The sequence below is a fragment of the Hyla sarda genome, chromosome 11 (genome assembly GCF_029499605.1).
Source record: "Hyla sarda isolate aHylSar1 chromosome 11, aHylSar1.hap1, whole genome shotgun sequence".
Taxonomy (NCBI): Eukaryota; Metazoa; Chordata; class Amphibia; order Anura; family Hylidae; genus Hyla; species Hyla sarda.
In genome coordinates this window covers 42126646-42146142 of record NC_079199.1, presented here as the reverse complement: position 1 = coordinate 42146142, position 19497 = coordinate 42126646, and the positions used below count along the sequence as shown (strand labels likewise).

The window sequence follows — 19497 nt, the reverse complement described above, 5'->3', positions numbered from 1 at the left end:
TCCACTACCTGCCAGCCGGCATCGTGACAGGGTTTTTGGAGAGTACGTTTTTCAGAAATGGTTTTTGGGGGGCATGTTGCATTTAGGAAGCCCCTATGGTACCAGAACAGTAAAAAAAAAACACATTGCGTACCATTTTGGAAACTAGACCCCTTGAGGAACGTAACAAGGAATAAAGTGAGCCTTAATACCCCACAGGGGTTTCACGACTTTTGTATATGTAAAAAAAAAAAAATTATCACTAAAATGTGTATTTCCTCCCAAATTTCACATTTTTGCAAGGGTTAATAGCAGAAAATAGCCCCCAAAATTTTTAACCCCATCTCTTCTGAGTATGGAGGTACCCCATAAGTTGACCTGAAGTGCACTACGGGCGAACTACAATGCTCAGAAGAGGAGGAGCACCATTGAGCTTTTGGAAAGAGAATTCCTTTGGAATGGTAGTCAGGGGCCATGTGCATTTACAAAGCCCCCCGTGGTACCAGAACAGTGGACCCCCCACATGTGACCCTATTTTGGAAACTACACCCCTCACAGAATTTAATAAGTGGTGCAGTGAGCATTTACAACCCACTGGCGTTTCACAGATCTTTGGAACAGTGGGCTTTGCAAATGGAAAATAAAATTTTTCATTTTCACATATCACTGTTCCAAAAATCTGTCAGACACCTGTGGGGCGTAAATGCTCACTGTACCCCTTATTACATTACTTGAGGGGTGTAGTTTCCAAAATGGGGTCACATGTGGGGGGGGGGGGTCCATTGTTCTGGTACCATGGGGGCTTTGTAAACACAAGTGGCCTTCAATTCCGGACAAATTTTCTCTTCAAAATCCCAATGGCGCTCCTTCTCTTCTGAGCATTGTAGTGCACCCATAGAGCACTTTACATCCACATATGGGGTATGTTCTTACTCAGAAGAAATGGGGTTACAAATTTTGGGGGGCTTTTTTCCTATTTTCCCTTGTGAAAATGAAAAATTTAGGGTGATACCAGCATTTTAGTGAAAATATTTTTTTTTTTTCATTTTCCCATCCAACTTTAATGAAAATTCGTCAAACACCTGTGGGGTGTTAAGGCTCACTATACCCCTTGTTACGTTCCGTGAGGGGTGTCGTTTCCAAAATGGGGTCACATGTGGGTATTTATTTTTTTGGGTTTATGTCAGAACCGCTGTAAAATCAGCCACCCCTGTGCAAATCACCAATTTAGGCCTCAAATGTACATGGTGCGCTCTCACTCCTGAGCCTTGTTGTGCGTCCGCAGAACATTTAACGCCCACATATGGGGTATTTGCGTTACAAATTTTGGGGGTCTTTTTTTCCTTTTACCTCTCGTGAAAATATAAAGTAAAGGACAAAACCAGCATGTTAGTGAAAAAAACCATTTTTTTTACACTAACAGGCTGGTGTAGACCCCAACTTTTCTTCTTCATAATGGGTAAAAGGAAAAAAAGCCCCCAAAATTAGTAGTGCAATTTCTCCCGAGTACGGAGATACCTCACATGTGGCCCTAAACTGTTTCCTTGAAATACGAAAGGGCTCTGAAGTGAGAGAGCGCCATGCGCTTTTGAGGACTAAATTAGGGATTGCACAGGGGTGGACATAGGGGTATTCTACGCCAGTGATTCCCAAACAGGGTGCCTCCAGCTGTTGCTAAACTCCAAGCATGCCTGGACAGTCAGTGGCTGTCCGGAAATGCTGTGAGTTGTTGTTTTGCAACAGCTGGAGGCTCTGTTATGGAAACACTGCCGTACAATACGTTTTTTATTTTATTGGGGGGACAGTGTAAGGGGGTGTATATGTAGTGTTTTACCCTTTATTATGTGTTAGTGTAGTGTAGTGTAGTGTTTTTAGGGTACGTTCACACTGGCAGAGGTTTACAGTGAATTTACTGCTAGGAGTTTACGCTGCGGCGAAAAATTTGCCCGCCAGTGTCAATGTACCCTGTACGTTCACATGGGGGGCCAAACCTCCAGCTGTTTCAAAACTACAACTCCCAGCATGTACTGACCGACCGTGCATGCTGGGAGTTGTACTTTTGTAACAGCTGGAGGCACACTGGTTGGAAAACCTTCAGTTAGGTTCTGTTACCTAACTCAGTATTTTCCAATCTCCAGTTGTTGCATAACTTCAACTCTCAGCATGTACTGATCGCCGAAAGGCATGCTGGGAGATGTAGTTATGCAACAGCTGGAGGTACACAACTACAACTCCCAGCATGCAGAGACAGCTGTTTGCTGTTTAGGCATGCTGGGAGTTGCAGTTTTGCAACATCTGGAGAGCTATAGTTTAGAGACCACTGCACAGTGGTCTCCAAACTGTGGACCTCCAGATGTTGCAAAACTACAACTCCCAGCATGCCCAGTTGTAGTTTTGCAAGATCTGGAGGTGCACAGTATAGAGATCACTGTGCAGTGGTCTCAAACTGTAGACCTCCAGCTGTTGCAAAACTGCAACTCCCAGCATGCCTAAACAGCTCTCTGGGCATGCTGGGAGTTGTAGTTTTGCAACATCTGGAGGGTTACAGTTTAGAGACCACTATAGTGGTCTCAGACTGTAGCCCTCCAGATGTTGCTAAGTAACTCACCGGCTTCCGTCGGATCCAGGAAGCTGCGTCGCCGTCCTCTTCTTCCGCCGATCGTCGCCCGCTGCCACCGCCGATCGTCACCCGCTGCCGTCGCCGATGGGTAAGTGGATCTTCGGCGCCGGTCCCTGTCGGTTTCCCCATCCTGCCCCGCCTATTGTGGGTGGGCAGAACGGGGAAACCGAAAGTAAAGCCCCCCGCCCCCGATCTGCTATTGGTGGTTGCGTCTAGACCACCAATAGCAGAGATAGGAGGGGTGGCACCCCTGCCACCTCACTCCTATTGCTTCAAGGGGATCGTGGGTGTCTAGGACATCCGCGATCCCCTTTATTTTCCGGGTCACCGGGTCACTATAGACCCTTATGACCCGGAATAGCCGCAAATCGCAAGTGTGAATTTGCACGGGGTGCCTGCTGATAGATATCAGCAGTCACCCCGGTCCGGTCCCCGCCCGGCTCACGGCGGGGACCGAAATTCCCACGGGCGTACAGGTACACCCTTGGTCCTTAAGTACCAGGGAGCAAAGGCGTACCTGTACGCCCTTGGTCCTTAAGGGGTTAAAGGGGTACTCCGGTGGAAAACTTTTTTTTTTTAAATGAACTGGTGCCAGAAAGTTAAACAGATTTGTAAATTATACAATAAAAGAGGATTGCAGCAGCACACATTGGTCAAAAAATTTAGGCTCTTAGCGCACCTTTTGATCAAAACGTGTCCCCCATCCACCACGGGGAGGTGGCCTCATTTAGGATGGGACCCTAACACAAATTCTGAGCCTAACGCTCATATCCACTCACTTCTGCTGGGCATATAGCCTCTGACTGGGTGACATGTTGGATCCATTAACAATTTAAAACACCACCTGTGGGAAAAGGGGGAGGGGTGCACAGCTAAAGAGGGTGCCATTCCCCCTGAGTTGTACAAACAAGCAAAAAGAAAAATAGCCAGCACAACAACCTAATACACGGGTGCACGCTGCTGTGGCATATACAGAGTATACAAAAAAAGAGGATTGCAGCAGCACACATTGGTAAAAAAATTGAGGCTCTTAGCGCACCTTTTGATCAAAACGTGTCCCCCCATCCACCACGGGGAGGTGGCCTCATTTAGGATAGGACCCTAACACAAATTCTGAGCCTAACGCTCAAATATCCACTCACCTCTGCTGGGCATATAGCCTCTGACTGGGTGACATTGGATCCATTAACAATTTAAAACACCACCTGTGAAAAAGATTGTGTTAGGGTCCCATCCTAAATGAGGCCACCTCCCCGTGGTGGATGGGGGACACGTTTTGATCAAAAGGTGCGCTAAGTGCCTAAATTTTTTGACCAATGTGTGCTGCTGCAATCCTCTTTTTTTGTATACTCTGTATTTGCCACAGCAGCGTGCACCCGTGTATTAGGTTGTTGTGCTGGCTATTTTTCTTTTTGCAGATTTGTAAATTACTTCTATGAAAAAATCTTAATCCTTTCAGTACTTTTTAGCAGCTGTTTGCTACAGAGGAAAATCTTTATTTATTTGAATTTCTTTTTTGTGTTGTCCACAGTGCTCTTTGCTGACACCTGAAAACCGTATCAGGAGAAAATCCCCATAGCAAACCTATGCTGCTCTGGACAGTTCCTGACATGGACAGAGGTGTCAGCAGAGAGCACTGTGGACAAGACAAAAAAAGAAATTCGAAAAGTAAAGAATTCCTCTGTAGCATACAGCTGCTAAAAAGTACTAAAAGGATTAAGATTTTTTAATAGAAGTAATTTACAAATCTGTTTAACTTTCTGGCACCAGTTCATTTAAAAAAAAAAAAGTTTTCCACCGGAGTACCCCTTTAAGTATATAGTTAATGGAGTGAGACATATCTTTTAGAGGGTATAGGTATATGTAAGTATAAATTGTACAGTGTATATATTGTAGAGGTAAATGAATATAGGGGAGGGTAGACTCTTGTGCGGGAGGAGTCAAGGCACTGGGTGCGCAGTCTGGCTCATGATTCCTCTTGCAGCTTGGGGTCAGTCTCCAACAATAAAAAACAAAAATTTCTAACTCTGCGTTTAGCCCTTTCAGGATTAATGTGTCCATTTGATCATCTTAGATTCTGACCTAGACATTTTTTTAATAAAATGTCCTCCTCTCCAGTCTGGGTGAATAGACTGGAGGGCTGCATAGCTGGTCCCTCTAATGTGGCTGTTATGGCATTCCTTGTAATGTGCAGACAGTAAGTGTTTTTCAACCCCCCCCTTTTGATGTTGTAAAAGTTCTCTGTGATACTATTTTTCAGGTTTCCTGATGTTCAACCAATGTATTGTTTCTTACAGGAGCATTAAATAATGTAGATGTAATGTCAGTGCTCCGGCCAGACACGCTGGCCATGAGCGCTCTCCTCTCATGTCTTTGCTGTCGGCGGGGCTGGGATTCGCAGCACGGGATGCGCCCGCATGCGAGTTCCAGCCTGTCACTCACCTCCCTGGTCTTCTGTGTTCTCAGTCCCGGCGTGCGTGAGGGCGCCGGAGCTCTGTGATTTAAAGGGCCAGTACGCCCTAATTTGTGTCTTCACCTGTTCCTTCCCTATAAGTGTGTGCACCTCCCCCTGCCTGGTGGCGTATCTTTGCTGCCCTTGTGCCTGAGAGAAAGCTACTGTGTTTCCTGTGTTCCAGGTTATCCGTGTACCTGATCCTTGTTCTGTGATCTGTCTCTGCTACTATGCCGCCTGCACTGACCTTCAGCTATCCTGACCACGTCTTGTCCTTATCCTCTGTACTACACTTCATCCCAGCAACCTGTGTGGACGAGTCGTGCCAGGGGTAGCGACCTGGGTGCTGCCTGCTGCAGCAAGACCATCCTGCTTTGCAGCAGGCTCTGGTGAAAACCAGCGGCACCTTAGACTCCACTCCCTGGTATGGCTCATGTCATCATCCACTAAGGCTCAGAGGATCCACCACCTGCCATGGCCCTTACAGTAGATAATATTTTTGCTATTGCAGGTTAAAAGTTCTTTCATGGTGTAAACTGTATTGTTTGAATTTGATGTCACTGTTTCTGTTTTGTTGGGGAAGGTGGTGATCTTACAGTTATTGCATTGCATGCATCTGAAAAATCCTTTTGCGTTTGATCACGTTGATTGGTGGTTATGTTGACGTATGTTTTTTGTTGTGGGAGCAATTTTGAGGACTAGATTGGGTGCTCTTGTAAATACATGGGGGCTTGTGATGGTAGTGTTGGTTCTAATATTTTATCCGTTTGCAGTAGGTGCCAATGTTTATTGATCATTTTTTTTTACTTGTATTGAAAGGTAAAACGGGTTTGGCTGCTTGTTGTGTTGTGTTTCATGTTTGTGACAGTTTGTCTATGAAAATGATTTCTCTATTCAATTCTTTTGCTTTGCTGAATGAGTCCTTTTGTAATTTTTCGGGGTACTGTTTTTCTTGAAATTGATGGGTGAGTAATTGAGATTCTTGTTCAAATTGTTGTGTATCTGCACAGTTTCGTTTTATTTGTCTAAATTATCAGTATGGGATGTTTATAAGCCATTGGGGTAAATGACAACTGTCGGATCTTATGTAGCACTTTTTTGCTGTGGGTTTACGGTAAGTGTTGGAAATTAGTCTAGAGTCTTGTGCTTTGATGGCAATGTCTAGGAAATCTATCTGATGTGTGCTAATATTAGCGGTGAATAGTAGATTGAATTAGTGTGTTTATTTTTTTTAGCATTCAAAAACATGTTTATTGTAAGAGAAAAACAAAACAATAAAACAGTACAGACAGAAGTCATGAGGACAAAAAGCAGCATCGTCAGCATAAGAACAATATAGGCAAGTCAAAAAGGCATGAGGAAACATCCTGAGAACACCACCTAGTAGCACGTATCAATCTAAGCTAATCGGAGCTAAGTTGAGAGATTGAGAGACTTGCATGTGAGATGCTGTCAGCACCAGTATACTGGTGGGCGAAGACAGTTAACATCGATCCATTGAGCCAACTAAACGGGAGGGGGAAGCAAGGGAGACCTAGAGGGACAAGAGGTAGAGTAGGAACAGCAGGAGATAAGAGGAGGGGCAAGAGGAAAGGAAGAGAAAAAGAAAAAAAAAAGGGGGAAAAAGCAGCGCACTAACCTGAGGTCCGCCGGTCAGCCCCCCTCGACCTTCGGCCATCCGCCAGTCTCCAAGCTACTTCAGTTTGAGGGAACGTCTAATCGATTGGCATTGACTAGGCAGGGCCAGGGGGAGGCTGGGGGGAGGGTAGGAGTCTATTGTTCCCTGTAAAGAGGGGAGTCCACAAATGAGAGCCACGGGCTCCAAATTGCTGCAAACCGATCAACTCGGCCCGATGAGTCCGCCATTAACTCCTTCATCCTACATATGAAAAGGTTTTCCGAGTACCATTCTGACAGAGTGGGGGGAACTGAGTTCTTCCATCTTCTGGGAATCACTGTACGTGCTGCCATTAACAGAAAGTGGGCCAGAACTTTAGCTGGGGATCTACGGGACACAGGTAAGATGGTCAAAAGCAAAACTTTAGGGTCATTAGGATACGTGACTCCAGTAATCAATGCAATACAGGACACCACCAAAGTCCAGAAGGGGCAAAGGAGGGAACAGGACCACCAGATATGAACCATTGAACCCCTGTCCAAGCCACAGCGCCAGCCGAGCTCAGAAGCAGATGGAAACATTCTGTGCAAGGTCACTGGGACTCTGTACCCTGTCGATTAGAGAGAAAGAGAGATATTAATAAATGTTATATAATAGTCTATATATATATATATATATATATATATTATATATAATATGTTATACATACATTATATACATACATACATTATATATTATATACATACATACATTATATACACACACTTATAGATAGATGTATTAAAATTATATAGATATATATAGATGTTTATTTATTTATTTTTTGAGACACCATTATTACTGAAACAATAGGGGGGGGAAAAGAAAAAGTGTTGGAAAGACTCATGAAAATGTAAAAATAAAGCTAAAACGTTGTTTAATAAATAAATTATGCAAAAAAAAAAACAAAAAAAAAAACTGAATCAGGCAGGCAAAACCCGACAGAATCTGATTCACTCTGAGTGAAAAAAAAAACCTACAAAATGGATGTTGTTTTCGGGAAAAGGGGCGTGTTCCCTACATTCATCCAAAATCACTTGTCTTTTCTGAAAACCACTCTGAAAATCATGTGAATTTTCTGGGAAGAAAACCCTACACCTTAAAGCATGTATAAAGTTTCAGAACGTGGAGTAAATTCACTGGCTGTTTGCTCCTTTGCCTGCCTGATTCAGTTTTTTTTTTCACTCAGAGTGAATCAGATTCTGTCGGGTTTTTTCTATCACACATTCTGTCACATGTTCCGTGCGACAGAATTTGGGCGCAAAACCCAACAAAAAGAGTCTGAATCCTGTTAGTAAATGAGGGCCATTCTCTCTCCAAAAGCCCAATGGCGCTACTTCTCTTCTGAGCATTGCAGTGCACCCGCAGAGCACTTTATAACCACATATGGGGTATTTCCATTCTCAGAATAAATGGGGTTACAAATTTGGGGGGACATTTTTCCTATTACCCCTTGTGAAAATGAAAAATTTGGGATAACATAAGCATTTTAGTGAAAATTTTAACGAAAATTCTTCAAACACCTGTTGGGTGTTAAGGCTCACTATACCCCTTTTTATGTTCCGTGAGGGGTGTAGTTTCCAAAATGGGGTCACATGCGGGTGTTTTCTTCTTTTTTTTTCTTTTGCGTTTATGTCAGAACCTCTGAAACAATCAGCCACGCCTGTGCAAATCACCTCAAATGTGTTGTGTGCCCGCAGAGCATTTTACGTCCACATATGGGGTATTTTCGTACACAAAAGAAATTGTGTTAGAAATTTTGGAGGTCTTTTTTTCCCTTTTACCAACACCAGCATGTTAGTGTAACATTTTTTTTTACAATAACATGCTGGAGTAGACCCACACTTTACCTTTTCATAAGGGGTAAAAGGAGAAAAAGCCCCCCAAAATGTGTTAGGCAATTTCTCCCGAGTACGGAACTACCCCATATCTGGCCCTAAACTGTTGCCTTTAAATACGAAAGGGCTCCGAAGTGAGAGGCGAATTTGAGGCCTACATTAGGGATTCGCACAGGGAAGGACCCGGATGCAAGAACTACACTTGCCTCCAATACCAAAATTACCCTACGGCAGTGTTCCCCAAACAAGGTGCCTCCAGCTGTTAAAAAACTCCGAGCATGCCTGGAGAGTCAATGGCTGTCCGGCAACACTGGGAGTTGTTGTTTTGCAACAGCTAGAGGCTCCGTTATAGAAATCGTGCCATACCAGACGTTTCTCATTTTTATTGGGGGGGGAGGGGGTAAATGTGTAGGGGCATGTGTATATGTAGTGTTTTACTTTTCATTTTGTATAGTATAGTGTTTTTAACAGCAAGTTTCCCGCTAGGAGTTTGAGCTGCAGCAGAAGATGTGCTGCATCTCAAACTTGCAGCGAGAAACTCACTTTAAACCCCCACCCGTGTGAATGTACCCTGTAGATTCACATGGGGGGGGGGGGGGAACCTCCAGCTGTTGCAAAACTACAACTCCCAGCATGCCCTTTGACATGCTGAGAGTTGTAGTTTTTGCAACAGCTGAAAGCAGACTGATTGCAAAACACTGAGAGTGTTACTTAACTCAAAGTTTTGCAACCAGTGTGCCTCCAGCTGTTGCAAAAGTACAACTCCCAGCATGCACGGGCAGCCAAAGGGCATGCTGGGAGTTGTAGTATGCAACAGCTGGAGGCACACTGGTTGCAAAACTTTGAGTTAAGTAACAAACTCTCAGTGTTTTGCAACCAGTGGGCCTTCAGCTGTTGCAAAAACTACAACTCTCAGCATGCACGGACAGCCAAAGGGCATGCTGGGACTTGTAGTTATGCAACAGCTGGAGGCATACTACTACAACTTCCAGCATGCCCTTTGGATGTCCGTGCATGCTGGGAGTTGTAGTTATGCAACAGATGGAGGCACACTGGTTGCAAAACACTGAGTTTGTTACTTAACTCAGTGTTTCCCACTGGAGGCACATGGCTTGGGAAACACTGAGTTAGGAAACAGATAATGTTTCCCAACCAGTGTGCCTCCAGTTGTTGCAAAACTACAACTCCCAGCATGCCCAGGCAGCCGAAGGGCATGTTGGGAGTTGTAGTTATGCAACAACTTGAGGAGAACAGTTTGGAGACCACTGTGTAGTGGTGTCCAAACTGTAGCCCTCCAGATGTTGCAAAACTACAACTCCATGCATGGTCAGACTGCCCAGTCATGCTGAGAGTTTTAGTTCAGCAATATCATAATTCCCAGATGTTGCTGAACTACAACTCCCAGCATGCCTGGGCAGTCTGGGCATGCATGGAGTTGTAGTTTTGCAACATCTGGAGGGCTACAGCTTGGGCACGACTGTATAGTAGTCTCCAAACTGTGGCCCTCCAGATGTTGCAAAACTACAACTCCCAGCATGCCCAGACAGCCAAAGGCAACTCCTAGAAGTTAAGATCACTTACCACTGATCTTCACTGCTGCCTCTACCGCCGCCTGCTTTGTGCCGCTGGTCCCGCCGTGATCAAGGGTCCCCTGCCGTGATCGCCGGTCCCCCACCGCGATCGCCGGTCCCTTACCGCAATTGCCTGTCCTCCCGTACTCTCTACTCCTGCCGCCATCTTTCCCCCGCTCTGTCCGTACATCCAAAGGCGGGCAGGGAGGGGATTTCAACTTTAACCCCCCACCCCCAACTGCCATTGGTCGGTCAGTCCCGACCGACCAATGGCAGGGGATAGGAGGAGGTGGCACCCCTGCCACCTCGCTCCTATCCTTCAGGATGGTCGGAGCTGTCTCTGACAGCTCTGATCATCCCTATTTTCTGGGCTATCAGCTCATCAGATACCTGATCAGCCCCGAATTGCCGCAAATCGCCGATCTGAATTGATCGGGGATTTGCGGCGATTGCTGACATGGGGGGTGGGAGTCTCAGGACCCCCCCAGGTGTTGTCACGGAATGTTTGCTGAGTTATTTCAGCAGGCATCACGGTCCGGTCCCCGCCCATACACTATATATACACAAGGATCTTACTAGAGAACGGTTACCTTTTCTCTTTACCGCTTCCCCCTTTTTTTTAGTTGCGATGCAGCAGACAACATTACTGCTTAGTTTAGTGGCAGGGAGCTGGTATCTTAGAGGCCTATGCCATACCTGTCATGATTCTAGTTTTAGTGGAAAAAAGAAAGTTCCTGTTCAAAAATGCAGTGTTTGCACATATTTGTTAACCCAAATCAGGAGTAGATTATAAAACCATAAAAAAGGAGACATATAGGGGGAGATTTATCAAAACCTGTCCAAAGGAAAAGTAGCCCAGTTGCCCATAGCAACCAGATTGCCTCTTTAATTTTTAACAAGGCCTCTGAAAAATGAAAGAAGAAATCTGATTGGTTGCTATGGGCAACTTTTCCTCTGGACAGGTTTTGATAAATCTCCCCCATACTGTGTTTCCCCTCCATAGCAGATCCATCCCAGTTCTGGTTTATGTAAACAAAAATCATGCACAATCTTTTCTTCGGGACTTAGGCTTTAGTGACTGCAGTCTCCCCACAACTCACTATTGTCAGATGTACTGGTTTGGAAATTCTCCTCTAAATTCGAGATTTTAGAACAATTATTTTGGTTCATTGGTTAAGCTGTAAGATTTTACCTTTAAGCACATTGCTAAGGGACTTGTCCACAGCATGGACAATTCTTTTATGAATCAGCAGTTGATGTTATTTAATGCTTGAGTTCCTTAGAACAAGGTAAATGTTGATACTAATGTTATGGTGGGCATTAATCACAGAGGTTTCCGATGCTACTACTTGCCTGCATTTACCCTTAGCATTGTAAACAATGTGCTTTTCAAAGCTAAAGGAATATGTTTTTAATATTATTTCATTTTTAAAACCATGTGAATTATATTTCAGTCAGCTTCCTTCTGTTACTATTTAATGTTTATTTTCACATTCTGTGCAGGTTTTTTGATGTTTTCCTGGTGTTTAAATTTGCCCATTGCGTGTTCAACATGACTGAAGTTAACCTTAGCCATTTTGACAAGCTACTCTTGGAGCTAGGTATGTACAGTATGTAATTTTATGGCGGTGCACTTTTACGTTTCCTTATATGCAGAATGCATGCTAATACCATCTTTAGTTTTTCAGAATGAACAAGAATTACAGAATAAGAGATATGCCAAGGAACTTCTTCAACGTAAGTTTAAATACAAAGGATACCTCCAAAAGGTTTTTTTTTTAATTGCTCATCGGTTCCCCTCAGTATTGTAAGTGATTTGTTCTATGTTCAGCAAGTGTTCAAGGTGGAGAGATGCAGGGGCCTCCCACCAGCTGCAGGCAGTGAAGTACTACAGACAAAAGCAACCTAGTCCAGAAAAGAATCCATAAAACAAATGTGTTTATTTCATCCACAATGGCCCACATTTACTATTCTAAACCCGACCTCTTTTGTCGGGTTTTTTTGTCGCATCTTTGTCTGCGCCATGTCGCAGACATCATGCGCCAGTCTGCGACACGATGCAACATTTTTTCCCGACGGACCCGATGTGGATTCTCCCAAACCCGAAAAAGGGGCGTAACCCGACATTTCTGAGCTTTCCCACGTATTTATAAAGGTTTCCAACACGAATTTGTTGAATTGTTGTGGATTTTTTCCCAACAGCTCAGAGGAGTTGGAAACCAAAACCAACAAAACCCACATGCGACAAACAGGATGCGACATAATAATAAATACCAGGGGAAAAAAGCAATCGGGTAAGAAAGCAACATAGACTTACAACCCGATTTTCTTAGTAAATGAGGGCCAATGTGTTAAAAGTATGCCACCAGTTCAGACACACAAGACATCTTAGAGGAAAACCTACAGCCTGTTCACCCACACTAAACCCAGTACACTTGTTTATAGTGCAGAAGAACAGAAGTAAAACAATGTATCATTTACATGAATACATCCAATAGTTTTAAAGTTATACTCTACCGTTGTTCTATTGCTAAAGCGCTTCTGTGCACAATAAAAGGTGTTTAGGGAGCTGTTTGCGTTTTCTCTATCCATGATGCAGAGATGTGTATACTAATGCCATTTTCGGAATAAAGTATCCTAAGACTGAAGATAAGGGGCGAGTGCTACGTTAATTGATGCTAGAACTGATCCCATTCATTTGAATGGGACAGATCACAATCATCCAGCGTCTCAATTTTGACGCCGGATGGTTGGACACACCGGAGAGCACCAGACAGGGGAACGCAGCTTGAACAATAGATGCCGGATGGCATACAACTGATGACAACTTGTCATCAGTTGTGCCATCAGTTGCGTTGAGATTTAGGCTGAGTTCACCTATGCTGGATGCCGGACTTATGTGAACCCAGCCTTACTGTTTTTTTTTTCCATGCAGCAGATAACAAATTTGCAGCAGCATAAAAAATCCATGTGAAAAAAATAACTCAATGGAGGAAATTCATCAAGACTTGTGCTGAGGAAAAGTTCCCCAGTTGCCCATAGCAACCAATCAGATTGCTTTTTTCCCTTAATGTACATAAGGTCTTAAAAGATGCACTAAGAGAGAGCAACTGGCAGAACAGAATAACAACTGACAGGTCCTTATTAATTAGTTCTTTAATTGTATGGACACCACCGATATTTTTGTGTGCCAACTTTTGGTTCATTTCAGCAGATTTGTTGCTGACATTTCTGCTACTTAACATCATTTCCTTATATTGCAACATATTTACTGATTTCTGAAAACCCTATTGAGAAGAATTGGCCAGTCACAAGAAAAAAATTTAGTCTATTACTCTTTAACAAAAACTATTTTTTTGCTAGACTTTGGGCCAGTACCACAACAGACCTGTACCTATAGTATTATATTATATATAATATCAGTTAGCGCTACTGGACATTTGCATACGTCCTAGCGATCTCTTGCTCGGCACGATACACTGTAGGAGATCGCCGGTGGGACCCGGCTGTCAATCACAGTCGGGGCCCCACCGCAGCTGCCGAGACCAGGATCACGACGGTCTCGGCAGCCTTAACCCCATAGATGCCGTGATTAGTCTTCTTCATCGTGGGATCTATGGGTTTCATAGGGGGAGGGGGCTCCCCCTGTCCATTAAAGGCAATCCCGTGATACGATTGCTGGATCCTTTTGGTTGCCATGGCAGCAGGAGGCCAGCTGATGGCCTCCTGTCTGCCTAGTGCGGCAGCCTGTGAGGTCCAGCCATAGGCTGGATCGCACAGGCTGTTAGTCAGTGTGATACCGACAGTTATACTCTGCTGCAGTACAGACCTATTTATTTGTCTAAATATCATTCATTAGCTATATAGAGCAGTTTCCCTCTTTCAGCTGTCGCTTACATGCAGGGCCGTTTGAAGGAATTTGGGGGCCCCAAGCAAAATGAACATGGAGGCCCCTCCCCCCTTGATGTTCATGCACATCACGCTCTAGGGCCGGCGTCAAGACGTAGTAACGCCGGCCCTTGAATTCTGGGAGTGCGACGTGAGCGAACGTCGATATGAGGCCCCCACATTAGGTGCAGCACAGTTCCCCCCACATTAGGTGCAGCACAGCACCCCCCACATTAGGTGCAGCACAGTTCCCCCCACATTAGGTGCAGCACAGTTCCCCCACATTAGGTGCAGCACAGTTCTCCCCACATTAGGTGCCGCACAGTTCTCCCCACATTAGGTGCAGCAGAGTTCTCCCCACATTAGGTGCAGCAGAGTTCTCCCCACATTAGGTGCAGCAGAGTTCTCCCCACATTAGGTGCAGCAGAGTTCCCCCCACATTAGGTGCAGCAGAGTTCCCCCCACATTAGGTGCAGAAGAGTTCCCCCCACATTAGGTGCAGCAGAGTTCCCCTCACATTAGGTGCAGCAGAGTTCCCCCCACATTAGGTGCAGCAGAGTTCCCCCCCATTAGGTTGGCAGTGTTCCCTCCACATTAGGTGCAGCAGAGTTCTCCCCACTGTCAGGATCCGGACTGGTATGCAGGGATGACACAGGTAGTGGATCCTCTGTGTCAGTGAGGTGATGGCGTGGGCCGTACCAGGGGAACGGAATCTAAGGGGTTACTGTTTTTCACCAGAGCCCGCCGCAAAACGGGATGGGCTTGCTGTGACAGGTAACCCCCAGGTCGTTCCACCCGATAGCGACTCAACCTCACTGACAGCTGAGACAGGCGCGGTACACAAGGAGTAGGCAAGGCAAGGTCAGACGTAGCAGAAGGTCAAGGCAGGCGGCAAGGTTCGTAGTCGGGGCAACGGCAAGGGATCTGGAAACACTGGCTTGGAAACACACAGAAACGCTTTCTCAGGGCACAAGGCAACAAGATCCGGCAGGGACAGGAAGGGGAAGTGGGTTAATATAGTGTAGGGAGGTGATTGCACTGATTGGGGAAGGCACCAATTAGTGGTGCACTGACCCTTTAAATTTCAGAGAGCCGGGGCGCGCACGCCCTAGAGAGCGGGGCCGTGCGTACCAGGACGGGACAGAAGGAGGACAGGGCAGGTGAGTGACATGGGGCGCTATCCGAGAGCGGGCACGTCCCGTGCCTCGGATCGCGTCCCCTCCGGTGGCTGACGGGAGCGCTGCATGCAGAGGCACGCCGCGAGCGCTCCGGGGAGGCAGCGGGACCCGGAGCGCTCGGCGTGACACCCACATTAGGTGCAGCAGAGTTCCCCTTACATTAGGTGCAGCAGAGTTCCCCCCACATTAGGTGCAGCAGAGTTCTCCCCGCATTAGGTGCAGCAGAGTTCTCCCCACATTAGGTAGGTAGTGTACCCCCCACATTAGGTGTAGCAGAGTTCTCCCCACATTAGGTGCAGCAGAGTTCCCCCCACATTAGGTGCAGCAGAGTTCCCCCCACATTAGGTGCAGCAGAGTTCCCCCCACATTAGGTGCAGCAGAGTTCTCCCCACATTAGGTAGGCAGTGTTCCCCACAGACATAAAGCCTCCAGCCATATACAGTGTATGGCTGGAGGCTGTATGCCTGTGTACTGCCCCACTTTAGTGCTCTGACCACTGCTCCTACGGTCCGGCCATAGCATTAGTTCCCGGGAGCGGAGAGGCGGTAGTCGGAACACCGAAGATGACGTCCCGCTGGTCACTTACCAAGCTGGCCAGCGCACGTCTTCCTCCTCCTCGATGCTCTGGTCTTCTGCGCCTCTGTTCCTATGGGCGCACGCACGGGATGTCAGTGATGGCGGCCCCTGCGTTTTTAAACTTAACGCAGGGCTGCAGAGAGTTAATGAGGGCATCTCTGTGTCCCGAAAACATCTTTCGGGACACAAGGATGTCCTTAATGGTGATGGGGGGAATTGCCCCGTCGCTACAGGACGGGCAAGCACCGGCTTTGGTCGGGGCCCCCCATCCAGCTCGGGAAAGAGAAAGACGTCATTTTCAGATCCTGTTTCTCTTTGTTTAAACCCCTCACTGAGACCTAGCCCCCCCCCTCCTGCAAGACAAACACCCCGTAATTTCTGGCTTCACAGCCACACCTCCCCTTCCCCTCCCTGTTTGCTGGCAGTGAAGATTCTTAGTCCCAACTCAGCACATAACGCTGCTCTTTTCCTACTGTAGATCTTATCACTGACTGCTGCCATTCAGAGCATAGCATGATTTATTGCTGGGGGGAAAGATAGTTTAAAGGAAAAGACAAAGCAACGTGTTTGATGATGACTGTGTTTACAACAGTGAAAGCAATTGGCTGGCAGCCACTGCACTGACTTCTGAGAGTTGTAGTCTGGGCTGCAAGTAAGGAAAAAGAATATTAACACGTTAAGGACCATGGACGTGTATACACGTCCAGGCTGGATGCACATTCCGCCATTAGGACGTGTATACTCATCCATGGTTCTAGTGAGTGCTGCCAGTGCACCCACGAGATTGCAGCAGGGACTCTGCTGTAACACACAACCGGGACCCTGCCGCACTGCCGGGACCGAAGTAAACTTCGGTCCCGGCAGTTTAACCCTTACAGCCGCGGTCGGAATTGACCGCGCGCTGTAAGTGTTATGACAGAGGGAGGGAGCTCCCTCTGTCACCCCTGAAGCACCCTGCAGTGCGATTGCGGGGTGCTGTGTGTTATCCCCGGCGGGCGGGGACCTGCCGCACTGCCGGGACCGAAGAAAACTTCGGTCCCGGCAATTTAACCCTTACAGCTGCGGTCGGAAGCGACTGCGAGCTGTAAGGAGTTTTGACAGAGGGAGGGGGCTCCCTCTGTCTCTCTTCTGTAGCACCCCGCAATGATCGTGCTGGTGCTGCTGGTTACCTGGGCAGCCGGGGGCCTTTACTAGGACCCCCAGGTCTGCCCCGGTTATTGCCTGTAAGGACGTGCCTGAGGCACGTCCTGATATGCTGCCTGCCAGTGTAAAACTGGCAGACAGCATATAACTGCAATGCTTTGGAATACTAAGTATTCCAAAGCGTAAAAAAAAAAGTGTAAAAAAAAAAAAGAAAATAAATAAAAGTGTAAAAAAAAAAAGTGTAAAAACAGTAAGTGTAAAAAAACTGTGTAAACATTTTTTATAATGTAAAAAAGTGTAGAAAATAAATAAATACAATTATTAAATAAATATAGTCAAAAATAAAAATGCATAATGTGTAAGATCACATGGCGCACATCCACAGCATATTACATGCTGCGGATGCCTGCCAGCAGTCACAATATTGAGCTTCCTGCTGTGGCTGGATAGATTTTTGTGTCCACTCATAGCGGCGGATTTCCCGACGGCAGTCATGAGCGGACACATTAAGCTACCCAGCCACAGCAGTGATCTCACCCTTGTGACTGCCGGGGGGCATCCACGGTGTGAAATAAGCCGCGGATGTGCTCTATGTGACCCTACACTGCGTCCTGTTCATACTGCGATTCAGCAGTGTGTTACAGCCACGCGTCACTACTAGCCGACCAGGGACCGATCAGAGCGGTCCCTGGTCCAGCCAATACACTTGTAGGGGTTTGGTATTGTTCTGACAGCTCCGATCCTTTGTAGTTATGGGGTGGGGTCTATCATTCATATGATGATGCCCTGAAAGCCAAAGGGGGCTCCTGTCCTTCTTGGTCCTACCAGGCGGTCAGGCAACCAGATATGGCCTAAGTAGGGGTACTGCCAGCCCGGGACGAACAGCGTGATAAAATATGGGCGCATTTCCTCCATTTCAGAAGCGACTTACCAAAATGATGTTCCACAAATAAAGAATTTGTGGGGGGAAAAAAGCTAATTTCTATTTTTTCCCACTGACTTTGAAATAATTCTAGCCACACAGTAAGGGCTCAACGTACTCACTTTTGCCCTAGGAGAATACTTTAGGGGGCGTAGTTTTGAAAATGGGATCACTTCTGGGGGTGCAGTATTGTTCTGACAGCTAGAATGCTTTGCAAGAAGAAGTGCGGCCTATAATTTGTATAATCATATCCTGAAAGCCAAATGGGGCTCCTTTCCTTTTGGGTCCCACCATGTGGCCAAGGAACCAAATATGGCCTAAGCGGAGGTATTACTGAACACGGGACGAACAGCGTAATAAAATATGGGGTGCATTTTCTACTTTTCAGATGCAATGTACCCAAAAATGTCCCACAAATTATGCATTTGTGAAATATATATTTTTTTTTCCACTGACTTTTTAACCATTCCTGCCACACAAAAAGGACTCAAAGTACTCACTTTTGGTCTAGTTGAATACTTTAGGGGGTGGTATAGTTTCCAAAATGGGGTCACTTGTGGGGGTTCTATATGGTTCTGGCAGCTAAAACCCTTTGCAGGCATGAAGTGCGGCCTATAATCCATTCGGCCTAAAATGATGCCCTGAAAGACAAATGGCGCTCCTCTCCTTTTGGGTCCTACCACGTGGCCAAGGAATCAAATATAGCCTAAGCGGGGGTGATTCCAAACACGGGCCGAGCAGCTCAATAAAATATTTGGTGAATTTCTTTCAATATCAGAAGCTATGTACAAAAAATATGTCCCACAGATGATGCATTTGTGAAAAAAAGCTAATTTTGAATTTTTAACACTGACTTTGTAATAATTCCTGCCAAAACACTATGGTGTTAAAATATTCACTGTACCCCTAACAAATACCTTGAGGGGTCAAATTTTTAGAATGGAATCATTTGGGGGGGGGGGGGTCCTATGTTCTACCATCTTCAATTTTCTGCAAACTTTGGCACATAAAAAAATATATACTTTTCAAATTTTAAAAATTTTGAAAATTTCAAGTTAAATTGTTAGGCTTCTAATTCATTTAAAATGTTAATAAAAAACAAAAGAAATGCTTTCAAAATAAAGTAGACCTCTAAAAGTTTATGTTTCATAAACTATTTGGTCAGAAAGTATAAATATTTGCAACCTATTCGAGTTAAAATAGCGAAAAATCTTTATTTTTAAAACATTTTCATGAAGTTTTGCATTGTAAAAAAAAAAAAACTACAAATGATATCAGCTTACTTTTACTATGTACATAAAGGAAAACTTGTGACAAAAAAAACACTGTCAGAATTATCGTGATTTTCAAAACGTTACCAAAGTTATTCTCTAATAAAGTCAGACATCCACAATTTAAAAAAATAGGCCTGGTCTTTCAGGAGCATACAGGTTTACTTGTGTTGGTCCTTAAGGGGTTAAGGAGACAACAGGGGCCACAAGAGCTGCCAAAACCACATGGATAACTACAGGGGACACAGAACAAGTATTGTGGTGGCATTGGGACATTTTTATTTTTCTTAACTACTTCCCCGGAGCACCCTTTTAACTAATATGGTGCTTTTACCTACGTTTTGCCTTTTTTACAACTGTTCTGAGCTGTGGGTTTCCAGAGTTTCCAAGTGAATATGTTGG

General features: G+C 45.5%; 1 protein-coding gene across 1 annotated transcript in view; it reads left to right on the top strand.

Annotated features, from left to right (window-relative positions):
* LOC130295093 (protein SIX6OS1-like) overlaps positions 1-19497 on the top strand; it is a 108995-nt gene that overhangs the window by 15035 nt on the left and 74463 nt on the right. The window contains exons 2-3 of the mRNA XM_056545390.1: positions 11621-11718; positions 11798-11854. Coding sequence (XP_056401365.1) covers positions 11670-11718; positions 11798-11854 — 106 coding nt within the window. The 5' untranslated portion in view covers positions 11621-11669. The remainder of the gene's footprint in view (positions 1-11620; positions 11719-11797; positions 11855-19497) is intronic.